The following is a 14,579-nucleotide window of genomic DNA, read 5'->3' as shown; positions in this document are numbered from 1 at the left end:
CTGACTTCGCTGCATGTGCATGTTATGGGACTAGCCAGTATTCTGACAAAATGAAAGCAGCAACACAGAGAGGCAGCTCTGTGAATAACCTGTTATACTGATTACTTTGCAGAGTGACTCTATATATATATATATATATATATACTTTTTATGTGTCAATCTATAAGCACTTAAAAGGTATGTACAAACAAATACTACTAATCTTAGAGGCATTTTTTTTTATTTTATGCTCTCTTTGCGTTCTTTTCTTTACCTTAATTGCATCTATCCTCCAGCTAAATGAACCCTCACCCTCACCCACTCTATTAACCAGCCCCTGTTGCTCCTTACTAACAAACTGAGAGATGGCCCTTCACTGCTTAGCCTCCCATCTTGTCACATTCACAGCTTTGTAGATCCTTCATACAAAGACCTCCACGTGATGATTTCAGCAGCTTGCCCAGTCGGTTGTTTTAATTCTGTGGCAGCCAGCAATCTTTCCCTGGTGCAAGAAGTTGCAAAATGAAGTGATGCCACACTTATGTGCCACACACTTCTGTGCAATGCATTGATCTCTTCATATTCACAAGGGTCTGCAAGTCCCTTGATATTCATCACCCATCAACCACCATAGGAACACTAGCTCACCTTGAATACAGGTAAGCCAGTGGTATATCCATAAACCTTATTCCTGCACCAATGAGACAGCATCCGCAATACTGGAACATTTGTAGACATGTTTTCCTTAAATAAATTTTAGAGCATAACTGTTATTCAGCTGTACTTATACTTTTCAGAGGAGTTGAACTGATTACTTGCTAAATGCGTTGGTTGGTGTGAATCTGCTTAGACTCTTCAGAGCAGGACTTGAAACTACAGCTACAACTATTGTGTGATTAACTATTTGCTATACAAAGTTTGACTATGCAAAGTTTGAGAATGCTGTCACATTGCACTATGACACAGATGAGCTATAGTGCAAATGAGTAGCTGATTCTCGGTAGTGAACATAATGCAGTTTTCTTTAGTTTTTTTTTTTTTTGCAGAAGAACCAGAGATTTCCCTGCTTAACTTAACTTGTTGTTATTGCATGTATAAAATAAAGTGGAATGGATAGGTTTTTGACCTGTTCTCCTAGCACAAGTTCTTCCAAGTACTGTTATTAGTCTTTATCTGAATTATCAATGTCAACACCATAATAAGGACTTACTGTATTATTACACAAACCATTTACATTTAGTAAAACAGCATTGTGTATTAGAGACCATCTTTTTAATATCTTGGTTTTATTTTTCATTTTCTACAAGCTGTGCACAATGTCTTATTAATATAGATATTTGTAACTATCTGCTTTGGTTTTCTAGGGCATGGATGGAGCTCACCGGTCGATGCTTGGTGACGGTCCTAAATTACTAACACACTACTATGATGATGCCAGAACAATGTATGAGGTCTTTCAAAGGGGGTTGCATATTACAGGTGCGTCTTCATTTTTATTTAAAAATTAAAGGTCTTGGCTCATGCTAAAGAACTTTCTCTGTGGCAGCACATTTAAGTTGTCTGGTGTGAAAGCAGTAGGATGCAGACATTTTTGTTTTCCTTAATCTTTTAGATGTTTTCATCTTGGCTTACTTTTAATCCTCACAATGTTTGCTGCCATTCTTTTGTTAATTTTACATACCATCCCACTTAATGCATACTTGGAAGTACAGTATGATTTTTTGTTTCTTCGGGTAATTTTTCTTCTAATTTATTAATGTTTTCCATAAATTAGTGCTTGTGGGTGTACTTTGATATACTTTCTGAATAGCATGATAGCAATGTTCATTGTATCTCAACTTTTCATGCATGCTGTTAAAGATCTATTTACCCATTTCACTTTTTTTATAATGTACACTGTGTGGTGCAAAAGCTTTGTTTCCTTGAGCTACCTTACCTCCATACCTTTAATATCCATTCTTCTGTACTTGTGGTTCACTTTTCAGCATACCACTGTCAACACAGATGTGGCACAAACACATATGTTCAAGCTACTTGTGTTCTTTGGCATCTGCCATTTTATAATATACAAATATAAGAAGGCTCTGCATATCATAAAGATTCACCATTTACTGCATTATCATGTTTCATATTTCAGAGCATTTATTTAATGTGCTTATTTTTTTCATTCAGTGCATTCTGAAATCATGGGCAGACCTCTAGCTCTTCTGTATTTTTTTATAGGATCATAGGAAGTTGCTAGACTAATTGCCCTAGGGCCCTTGTAAGCCTAGCCAAGTTCTTACCCTTATTTTCATGATCAGCACTTATTGCCCATGTCCAAGAGGGACACAGGTGGAACCCCTGGGGTGAATTTATGGTCACCCATCCAATTGTCCAGACTGCATATGAAGAGGGCCAATGAGGTGTTGTATTTAACAAGTGGGAGTCTGTTCCAAAGGTGTGGTAACCTCTGGGAGACAAATATGTCCCTCCAGCAGGTTTTATTAATGTCACATACCAGGTTAAGGTCTTTAGAGCAAGTAATCCATGTACCATTTGACTTACAGATATGCAGATTTCCAATAATGCATGGTCATAGACTGCCTTGTATGCAAGGCAGAGATCACCTCTGAGTAGTCTGTATGGAACAGAATAAACTGAAAGTGAGTTCAGACAATCCCCATAAGACAGATGCTGAAGACCTTGAATTTTCCTTTTGAGGAACATTTGTGGTTTCTCCCATTGCTGCAGGTTCTTAGAAAGGTACATACCAAAATGGGTGTTGTACTCCGTTATCAGTCTGATGAGGGAAGACTACAGGGAGTTTATAACTTCTTTTTTTCTGAAGGCAATGCCCTTACTTATGAGATGAGATGTGAAGTCATGGTGGTCAAAGGTAAGGTTGCTGTCAACCTGTGTGCCCAGATCTGTCACCACTGAGTGCGTGCTTAAGGTGTTACTATTGATGTGGTAGTTAGCAAGAACATCTCTTTTATCAAAACAAATGAATACATTATCTGTGGGGAGGGGGTTCTCATTCCACTGTACAACAGTTTGCATAAATCATCCGCAAAAATATAAACAGTGCTGCAGCAATAGTGAAGTTGCAACCTTCATTTTGTCCACTTTGCTATTTTACTGGAAAGTTTCCTACCTCCAAATGCTCCATTGATCAATGATCTCTTATATAGCTGTTCATTATCTCTACCTAAGAGGAATAAATTTCTTGTTCAAAGTTATTTAAGAACATTGTTATAGGACTTGCTGAAATCAGGTCATATTTGCAGTGAATACCTTGTCATTTTCTGTAGTAAATCAGCTACAAAACTCTACTGTTTTTTGTACTCATAAGCCTATGCTGTCTTTTGAGGTTTAACATGGTCTCATTTAATAGTTGTGGTAAAGGGCAGTATCTGATAATTCATACAATTGTCAAAGACTTCCAAAAGTCTGACTTGTCACTTTCAATTGAACGTAAGACATTCTTTAATATGCCAGTGTTCTTCTTTAATATGCCAGTGTTACAATACTTTGAACAATTAATTGTACTATAGGATATTAATGAAAATGTCTTTACACATCAGCGTGAACCAGATTATATCAAACATTTGACTGGTATTTTCCAATTTTTATTGCATGATTTCTAACCAGGTAGAACATTGATCCATATGGACCATCATCAGGTTCAGTCAGCAATATGTATTTTCTGTTTTTTAAAACAGTTTGGCCTATTTGAGGCAGTACACTAGGCAGTGTGCAAGAAGGCATTGGAAATGATGCTGATGGGAGAAAGCCACAAGTCCATGCACCTGCTAGGAGTTGCTATATACTGATTATATAGCATGAAAAGTGGCAGATACCACATCATCAGGATCTAAGAGTACCAGCCAGGAGTTTTAGAGGAAGAGATAAATATATGGGATATACTAAGTGGTGTAGGGAAAGTCAGATATAAAGGTGACACTGAACTAAAAGTAGATTAGTCATGGGGTGAATGGAAAAGCCTGTTTTCAGGAGCTACTGGATGGGAGCAGCAAGCAAGGGTAACTAGCAACACTGGCCACTAGACTATAAACACTACCCAGTTAATGGATAATTTTAAAGTAATATATTATTATAAATAAAATATAATTTTCTTACAGTATTATTTCATTTAAAATAGTTAACTTTCCCATTTTAGGGACTCCAGAACTCCATGCATGCTACACTGCATGTACAGAAACCCAGTTTCTTAAAAAAGAATTAGAAATTGAGTTAATCAGAAAGGCTGCTTTAAAGAAACACTGGGCCTACTCTAGATAGAGAAGAAGGAGATTACGCCTTATTACAGGTCTTTGAAAATTTTTGAGAGAATGGAGAATTGAGGATACTGGTTGAGCTGCTGTTTGAAACACACAGGGGTTGTTTCCTAACGGCTCATACTGTCTTAAGTGACTGCTGCCTGAAGCAACCTGAATGAAACTGAAAAGAGTGGCTGCAGCGATACAATATGAGCAAAGGGAAAGAAAGTTTATTATATAATTTTTTAAATGTTTTGCATAATGTCTTCCTTGAGATCCTTCCCATTCTTCTGCTGGATGGTCCTGCTGTCAGTCACTCTGTAAGAGAGTATCATAGTATGTATAGTTTTCCTTTTATACATTCAGTATTTTGTGTATGTGTGTGTGTGTGTGTGTGTGTGTGTGTGTGTGTGTGTGTGTGTGTGTGTGTGTGTGTGTGTGTGTGTGTGTGTGTGTGTGCGTGTGTGCGTGCGCTTTGCACTGTACTTATTTTTATTTTCATTTGATCACAATAAGATATCTGAGGTATGAACAAATCAAGAGAGTGATTGTAATGCTGGGCACATTTTTTATGTGTGAGTTTCTGTGGGTATGTGTGTGAGTCTGTTTTGCCTGTGTGTGTGACAGTCTCTCTCTCTCTCTCTCTCTTCATGTGTTTGTATGTTTATATATGTAACTATGTGGGTGCCCCACCCTTCAGGGCATTATTGCTTGCCTGTTGACCAGTTAGGGTGTGTTGAGGGGATGAATGAAAAGCTGAAGAGTAAGATGAGCTATGAAAAAAACAAGAAAGCTGTAATCTGTTTTGATAATGTGCTACCAGTATGGGGAAAAATAGGGAGAGGAACCTGGAGAGATGCAGGCAAGTCAGTGTGCAACAGGCAGAGAGTACCCTGGAGTGCATAGTCTATGCTCCATTTTACCTAAAGGCAGCCCTTTTGATCACAATTAGGTATCAGACATGTACATCACTGATAAAATGACAACAATCTGGGGGTACTGAGGCATTATGTAAAGTAACTGAAGGGTCACTGACCTACCATATTTTAGTTAGTCCCACCCTTTCAGTAGTTTCCTGTGGTACCTCTTGCTTTAAAGTCACCAGACACCACTGACAATAAGAGTGCTGTAGTGTTCACCAGACACTCCTCTATGGAGCTAGGAACTTAACCTTCTATTTAAGGGGTAAAATAAAACATTTCAGAGCTTTACTAGAAAGGCTCACCTACACTTTGCTGTAAGGAAAAGGTTAGATTGCTTTTTATTTGTTGTATTACTTTATTGCCTTTTTCTGTTTTGAATACTGTGATTTGTTTTCTTTACCTTGTGTTTTACTTGTATTCTGCTTTTAACTGCATACTAAAACTTGAAAAGAGACCACAGCTCTGTCTCTTGTGAGTCAGGCAGAATTTTTTTCCCCACCCGGTTACTGTAGTGTTCTTAAACACCACTGTCTTTCTAGTTGCCTTCCCCTTATGTTAATTTGACCATATATCTCATGTCCACTCTGTTTTTACTGGTTTGTGTGAGTAAGCACATTATCATTTTGTGAAATCACTCCCCTTCAACTATTTAAATTTATTGGACATTGTATTCCATAGTACCAGAATACAAAAGTGACCACGCCCTTTTAATCTATCTTGCTGTTTTAAAAATAGTGACTCTTCACTAAAACTTAACTTTTTAGACAGGTAAAACTTAAGTTACCTACTTTCACATCTAACTCCTCTAGTGCACACTGCAGTGTATAGGATAAACCTTTTTTATCTTACCTTTAAGCATCCCTGTGACTAGCACTTGCTTTAAAACCTGCTGGAAAGCACTAGGAAGTCTTAAACTGATACAAGCCCTCAACCCTCCTTGTTAATAAGGAGAAATTAATTGTAGGCACTAAACAGTCTATAATTGCAAAGTATCTTGCTAAGGTAAGGGAAAACAGCACTTGTACTTTACAAAAAAAAAATTACCAAACCAGGCATGTCCAAGGGTCAGCTTCCGGTGATTTCTCCTGTTCACCTGGTGAATCTGGGCATACTGGGGCAATGCAGCAATTGCCTCATATGCACAGACAACCCACTCTTCCTACCACCCAACACTACAACCTGCGAGAGATGCACTTACATAGCCAAACTGGAAGCAAAGCTCTCTCCACCCAAGATTGTGCTAGACAGTCAAGAGGAGAAGGTTAATACCCATACTACACCTCAAGCAACACATAGCCCTTCTAAACCCCCACCACCAACACCCACACATAGCAACACTAAACCCACATATGTGGAGGCCCTTCACAGTAACCTGCCCAAGTAACAAGGACCACCAAAGATGAAATGCAAACAAACACCAATCACAACCAAAGTGTCACATAGCTCACAACACCAGTGTGCCACCCAACAATAGCCCCTAAGGCAAGACAACTTCCCCAACACTTTAGTCATAGGTGATTCTATAGTCAGGCACACTGATGTCCCACTCACCAGGCTGAACAAGGAGGAAATTACAGTCAGCTACCTGTCACGTGCCAGAATCCACCACATAACCCATGCACTCAAGTCACTCCACAACAAGTAGAAATATTCCTCTGTCATTGTCCGTGTTGGAGTGAATGACTTGCGACGTACCTCCCTGGACTACAAGAAAAGAGACATGGAAGAGCTTTCAGATCATGTGGCCCTGGCAGGTATGACCCTAGCCCTGAGTAGCATCCTGCCTTCGCCCAGAAAAATACCACAGTATAAGGACAAAATGATTGACTTCAACAATTGGCTAAGCTTCTGGTGTCATTCAAAGGGGATCCAGTATCTGTCTGTCTGGGCCGACATGGTTGACAGACCACAATGCTTTGCCAGATATGGCCTGCACTTGTCGCCCCTGGGATTCAGGTTACTGGCTAAGGCTCTTTCGTCCCTATAGTGCCATTTTTAGGCAAAGTTCAAAGGAAAAAAACACCACCGTAACAGGTACAAGCATGCAAAATCTGAAGGTAATGCTACTCAATGCTAGAAGTCTAAACCTAAAAATGCACTCTCTCGAAGCACTCCTAAAAATGGAGAACATCGTTATCTGTGCAGTAACTGAGTCCTGGTTCAAGGCTCCAGAGACCACCCCTGCAATACCAGGCTACAACTCTTACCACACTTTTCAGCCACCAAACCAGGACCGAAACACTGAAGGTGGAGGAGTGTCCATATTCACCAAGGATATTCACAACACCAGGCTAGTTGCCCAACACAATCCGTCTGAAATTCTCCAGGTGCAACTAACACTAGGTAAGACTGCAATCCAAATTGTAGCTTGCTACAGATTCCCCGCCATGCCTCAAGATTTTCACTACACCTTTCTAAACATACTTGAAAATATTAAGATACAACAAAACATCCTAATACTGGGTGATTTCAACTACCCTGCCATTAACTGGGAAAACTACTCATGTACCAACACCTTTGCCCATCGGTTCTTGGAATTCATAAATTCCAATGCCCTGGATCAACTAATCCTTAGTCCCACCAGGGGCTCCAATATCCTAGACCTGGTCATTACCAACATGGGAAATTGATGCTCCACACTTATGGTCATACCCCTCATAAGCTAATCACCCTTGACATCCACATCCCACCCCCACACCCCAGTAAGGAAACCTCCATAAAAAACTTCTCCAAAGCCAACTTCATGCTACTCAAGTCAGAAGTGACAAACTTCATGACACCCATGCAGACGGGAACTGAAAGTTCGACTGCTGAATCCTACACTAAGACACTGTACTAGCACATCCACTCGTGCATGAATCATGCCATCCCCAATAGAACCAAGATGCTCTCCTCCAAAAAAAGGAAGCCAATCTGGTGGTCCCTTGCCATAAATAAACTTTACAACAAAAGGAAGAAACTGTTGCAGAAAAGAGGAAAATCCCAGGATGCAAAAAACTCCCTTACCAGCCTCAGTTAGAAGCTGAGATCCCTCATAAAATCCTCTAAAGCTAGTTACGAAAATAAAATTGCCAAAGATCCTAAAGACAACCACAAGGCATTCTATAGCTATGTCAAGAATCTAAATGGCAATGCTCAGATCTGCTCTGAGCTACAACAGAATGGTATTAAATATACTGATCCCAAGGATATTGCCAATATCCTGGCAGATCGATTCGGTGCAAACTTCACCCCCTCTCTTACCCCCTAAAGGACCCATCTCAATACCAAAAGATTGCCAAATTCTGGTAATAATGGCCACACAGGTAAAAAATGCATTTTGCAAAGCTAAGAATACAGCATCCATGGGACCATATGACATCCTAGGCTGTGTACTACATGAACTACAAAATGAACTGGCACCTCACCTAAGTGTCATGTTTAATCATAGCCTTACCTCAGGCTTTGTGCCCACTGAGAGGCACACAGCTAAAGTTATCCCACTCCACAAGGGGGGTTCCACCTTGGATCCCGGGAACTACCACCCCATCAGTCTGACGAGCCTAATCTGCAAGGCCATGGAACGTATTATCATGGAACTTATAAACAAAGACATTGGCAACCTTCAAACACTGGACCCCACCCAGTTTGGGTTTGTGAAGGGCCAATCTTGTCTCCTGAACCTGATTGACATCTTCGAATCAGTCTCCAGAGCCGTGGACAAGGTTAATGTGGTCCACACAGCCTATCTGGACCTCAGCAAGGCCTTCAACACCATCCCCCACTCTGGAATCATAGATAAACTTACTAAGCTGGGCATTAATCCTTACATCACTCGATGGGTTGCCAACTGGCTTACTGGCAGAACCCACACTGTAAAAGTAGCTGACTCCAAATCCAGCTCCAGACAAGTGACAAGTGGAGTACCTCAGGGTTCAGTCCTGGGACCACTCTTGATTGGCATCTACTTCTCTGAAGTACAGGCCAACACTAAGGAACTCTGGCTAACAAAGTTTGCAGATGATAACTGGGAGCTATTATTAAATCCCCAAATGATGTGGATATTCTACAAAAGGGCCTTACAGAAACAGATGCTTGGTGCCAGAACCATGGGCTCAAGCTCAATGCCAAGAAGTGTATAGTTATCCCCTTTGGGAAAAAACATGTACCGTGAATTACCACACAGGTGGCGGTACACTAAACCCCCGAAAGTGTGATAAGAGACTTAGGGACACAGGTGGAGAGTGGTCTCATCTTCGATAACCACATCGCCACAACAGTCAGGAAATCCTTCTATGTGGCACACCTCATCGATAAGGGCTTTTCATCCAGAAAAAAGGAGGTCATTGTCCCACTGTAATCATCCCTCATTAGACCCATTATAAAATACAATGCCCTGTTTGGTATGTACCTCTCAAGACATCTGCAACAACTGAAAAGGCCGCAGAAATACCTCACTAAAAGAATCACAGGCCTATAGCAGATGCCTTATACTGACCGTCTAAATAAACTCCAACTATACTCTGTCACATATCGTCTTTTCAGAGGCGATCTCTGCTTAACATACAAGGCCATGTCAACCCCAGAGCTGTTGGACATGCTACACTTAAAGAAATCCCAATCCCTCAGAGACACACGCTCCAGGGATCTAAACCTTGTCATCACAATGAACAAAACATGCTGGAGGGATAGGTTCCTAACCCAGAGACTCCCCATACATGTCAAGCAGAGCACCTCTTTAGCCCTCTTCAAAAGGAACCTTGATGATTGGATGGGAGATAGGAAATTCACCCCAGGGATTACGTTAGTCACCCTGCTAGACAGGGGTCCAGGGAAATAAATACTGTGGGAAGAAATAACCAGGGAATTGTTAAGGCTAGACTTGTATAGGCCCTAGGGCTGATAGCCTAATACCAACCTATGTGTCTTGCTTGAAGGATAGTAATAGGCAGTTGTGAAGGAGGAAAGAGGGGAACAAAAGCAGCCAGACAGAGTGAGAGACAGAGAGAGAGCGAGAGACTAGCAAAGTCAGAAATTAACTTAAAGGAACAAAATCCAGATTTGAAACTATACTGACAAAAATCCCATAGGCAAGGCAGGAATAAGGGCTCAGTCACCGGTTAAGAAAAATTTGTATTTACATATAAAATCCCCAGTAATGAGGCATATGAGGCTACCCAGCTATTTATCTTAATTCTGCATGAAAAATCACAGAATACTAAAAATAAATAATTAATTAAAATAGCTAGGTATATAGCTGAAGATATTCACTCTTCTGGGTATGGTATAACAATTCAGAACAGAGGATATTAGAAATTATATATTTTTTTCATGACTAAAACAAAAATAAAGCAAAGTCCTATGGAAACAGTAGCCCACATTTTTCATTTCTCCATAACTGGAGTGAAAGTCGTGTAATGACATATTCAGAAAAATAAAAATGTCATGTGGCAATTCATTATAAAGCTATATTTGTACTTGGTGATCAAGAAGGAATCACTAAGAGTGTGTCGTGCAATCAAAGAAATTTAGTACCAAAGTTATATGTAAACAATTGTAGTCTACCAAATATCGTGATCAAATACACAAGACCCAAGTTGGGATCTTCCTGCTGTAATTTTGCAAGGTGCCAGTTATGCCACTGACTGATCTCAATCCGTAGTACTAGTTCAATTCAAACATGTCAGGTTCCCAGCTGGTCTCAGAAGGCAGAACAGGAAACAGAGTAATGCAGTAAGAATTTTCCCAAAAGTGTCTCAGACAGAAAATAAATAAATAAATGTCTTCGGAGACCACAAAACCAGCTTAAAAACTGCAATAGGAAATTAGCAGCAGCCAGTAAGCAAATCAGAAAAGCATCAAAAATACACAGAAATTAACCTGGAATTAAAAGGTATGACTGTTAGTGTGATTCAATGAACTGTAGCCACCACAGCAAGGCAAGTTAAGGTCTATCTGCGCAGAATCCCCATGTCCTTCTTAATCCTTTTTGTTTTTCTCCAAGCGTGCCAATTTCCTCCAACTTCCCAAAAGTGAATTGGTGTTCTTCAAAATTATCCCTAAATGTATATAAGTTCTGCAAAAGACTGGTGTCCCATGCAAAATGAGTTTTAATGTCTTGCACCTATCGACAGCCCAGGACAACCTCTATATTCCTCAAGACAGTGTAAATAATAAAGTCAGTTACTAGACAATGGATGAGTGGATGAAAATAATGGTGGTGATTTTAGATCTTGGGTGTACAACAGGATCCTGGTGTAGCTTTAAGAGGATTAACTCCATAGTTTTATTTTACATATTTCTACTTAGAATGACAGCCCCTTGAACACCCCCCCCCCCCCAGCAGCAGTTTATTATTTAGAAGGTTTGCCTCTAGGCTTTTTGTTCTATATATTGCTGTCCAGAGCATCTGCACTGAGGACAGCTCACCACTGGCTGCTGTTTGCCATTCAAAAGATCACCTCCAAGATTTATGTTCTGTGTTTTGTATCCTAAAGATCTCATTCCTTGGAAAAGCTATCCCTTAGCTACAGTTTGTGTTTTGGAAGGTTGGGATCAATGTTTTTGTTTTTGTGTTGTTGCAGAGAACACAAGGCCATGGAACAATTGACAGCAGTTTACCATTTGAAAGTATTACCTGCAGAGCTTTTTGGCTATGTATTGATGTTCATAGTGACAGTCCCTAGAACAGCTCAACCCTTGACTGTAGTCTGCCATTTGAAAATATTACCAGAGATAGGTTTATAGGTTCATAGGTAGTTGGCAAGTATATGGTCCAAGAGACTATTGAGGAGTCTAGACCAGATTCCCAATTACCTCAAAGCACTGTCTGGTTAAGTGATCTTCTCAATGTCATATACTATACAAATAAAGGCAGAGGGAATCAAACCCTATACCAGAGGAAGCAAATTCTTAACAGCTCATAGTCTTAATCCTCTCCAGCAACTGCCAGACCTGTTCTGTCAATTGCAGACCAGTATACTAACCCCTAGAATAGCTACCCTTTGGCTGCAGTTTGCATTTGGAAGGATTGTCTCCAGATTTTTGTTCTGAGCATTAATGCCCAGAGCAACATTTCCTAGAATAACTCCCACATGCCTGTTAAAGTACTGCACAGTTAACTTGCTTGAAGCCTTAATACCTGTTGCTACCTCATTTTACTTAATACCCTTAATTACTCATTCCTCTGTTAGTTGTTTGATATAAGGAAGAGTAGCTACCACATAACCAACTCACCCATTCTCAGTTCCCCTGTGGTATCATCTGCCTACATTTGCTGTCACACTATTAGCCATCCTGGTCTGTGCATTGTGGTGACCACCATGTTTAGCAATTCTGTGTACTGCAGTTTTCAAAATGGCAGTTGAACTTTAGCCTTTTGAACTGATACTTTTCACTACTGCCCATTGTTACTTCCAAATGGCTTATCCTTATCTGGATAACTGAGTCATGATTATCTGTATGACATGTACAACATACTAGTTTTTGCATGATTTATTGTGCAATTTTTTAATTTATTTTACTTATAAATATACTGAAGCTGTGTCCTACCTATTTAAGTACATCCAGACCTCTCAAATGTCCCTATATTGCAGTAACTTTTCCTATTGTCAGGCCTGATTTACCCCTGCAAAGGTTGTCCACATTTTTGAAGGTATGTCCCTATTTTCAGGCTTGTTTTATCCCATTCACACAATTTTCTGAATATCCCTTATTATACTGTATTTCCCCAAAATAAGACCAGGTCTTATACTTTTTCCCCCGCTGAAATACACATTAGGGCTTATTATCAGTGGATGCCTTATTTACCCCCCCCCCCCCGTACAACAATCTACATTTATTCATTCATTCATGTACAAAAATCAACCTTTATTCATGTACACAAATCAACATTTATTCATGTACAAAAATCAACATTTATTCATGTACACAAATCAACATTTATTCATGTACACAAATTTACATTTATTTGGTACTTTTCCATTATTGGGCAACAGGTCTAGGTAACACGGTTAACAGTTGTGTGAGAATTCTACATAAACAGTGCAACAAACATTTCAACTTCAGAATATCTGCACCTTGGCTTTCACAGTGCAATATTTCATGCTTAACAGAAAGTGCAGAAAAATCTCAATACATGTGTATTGGAGGAGGGGAATAAAACAGGTGAATAACTGCCACTTTTTGAGTGGTGATGCTTTCTTTATTTCTTACCCAAACCATAAGAGAAGAATGATGGAAAGTCATAAAAATGAAGTCTGGGAACTAGTGGCCTTACTTTGTAATTATCCCTTGATAATGAAACTTTACCTTTATACTATAAAGTCAAAAAACTGACAAGAGCTTGCTGGCAGCTGAAAGCAGAAGCAATCCATTCTGTTGCCCCGATAATGGAAAAGTTATTCAAATACAGTCACATCATCTTCTTCTTGAACATTTTCATAAGTCTCCAACTGCCGAAATCCAGCCTGAATTTCTTGCGACTCCATTTCCTGTAGAACCATTGGTTTCAATCTGTCATACCTAGCAATAGAGCTCTCCTTAAATGAGAACTGCTTGTCCATGTAGCCTGCTTGTAGTGCATTGGCAACACAGCTGTCAGTGATTTTATCCCATGAATTTTTCACCCAAGTCATAACCTCTTGCAGGCTAGGCTTCACAAAGTTTCCATGCTGATTTCTCTCCATTCTATTTTCAATGTAGTCATTGAGTTCCATGCACAAATGGTCCGTGAATGGCTTGTTTATTGCAATATCAAGAGTCTGGAGATAGCCATTCCTGCAAGAATCATTATTTGATCTGTTCTACTCTGTGCAAGGAAGTTCTTTATGTCTTTAACACGGTGAGTGCTGGCTGAATCCCAGACTAGCAGACCTCTTTCACCACCTCGCAAAACAAGTGGCAGTATTACATCAACCCACTTCCTTATAACTGCTTGTGTGCACCAGGCTTTTTCAGTTTCAAGAATGTAAATGCCTGAAACATGTTCAATCTTATCTTTCTTGCCCTTACTAATGATTAGAGGTAGGGTTTTCTTTCCATCTAGATGAATTGCCAAAATACAGGTAACATGTGCACTTTCGTAACCAGTGGAGGGAATGTAGATTGACGAGGCACCCCTCTGAGCAATTGTTTGAGATCCTTGGCCCATAAACACTGCAGTTTCATCCATAGCAATCCTGTTGGAGAGTTGGTATTTAGAAAAGTCAATGCCATCAACAAAGGACTTGAACACAAGTGCACTTTTAATAACTTCAGTATCTTCCAGCTTGAACAGTGTTGTTGATCTTCTTCGAGACAGTTCATATCGCTGAAGGAAGCCATCCAGACAATGTTGTTATGCTTTGAATTCTTCTGGGGATATTTCTAACTGTGGTGCCATTGCAAGGGCAAATGCTTGAATATCAGCCCTGTGCACAACCAAAGCCTTTGCTCT

General features: G+C 39.9%; 1 protein-coding gene across 5 annotated transcripts in view; it reads left to right on the top strand.

Moving 5' to 3' along the window:
• The window catches only part of ACSL6 (acyl-CoA synthetase long chain family member 6), a 1,926,773-nt gene that overhangs the window by 622,117 nt on the left and 1,290,077 nt on the right, over positions 1–14,579 (top strand). For all 5 annotated transcript variants that reach the window (XM_044069184.1, XM_044069185.1, XM_044069183.1 and 2 more), the window contains exon 3: positions 1,344–1,458. In XM_044069184.1, coding sequence (XP_043925119.1) covers positions 1,344–1,458 — 115 coding nt within the window. The remainder of the gene's footprint in view (positions 1–1,343; positions 1,459–14,579) is intronic.

The sequence above is a fragment of the Protopterus annectens genome, chromosome 4.part0 (assembly GCF_019279795.1).
Source record: "Protopterus annectens isolate FY-2018-M chromosome 4.part0, PAN1.0, whole genome shotgun sequence".
NCBI classification, from domain to species: Eukaryota; Metazoa; Chordata; order Ceratodontiformes; family Protopteridae; genus Protopterus; species Protopterus annectens.
The sequence above is the reverse complement of the archived record's forward strand: the minus strand, read 5'-3'. Positions and strand labels throughout refer to the sequence as shown.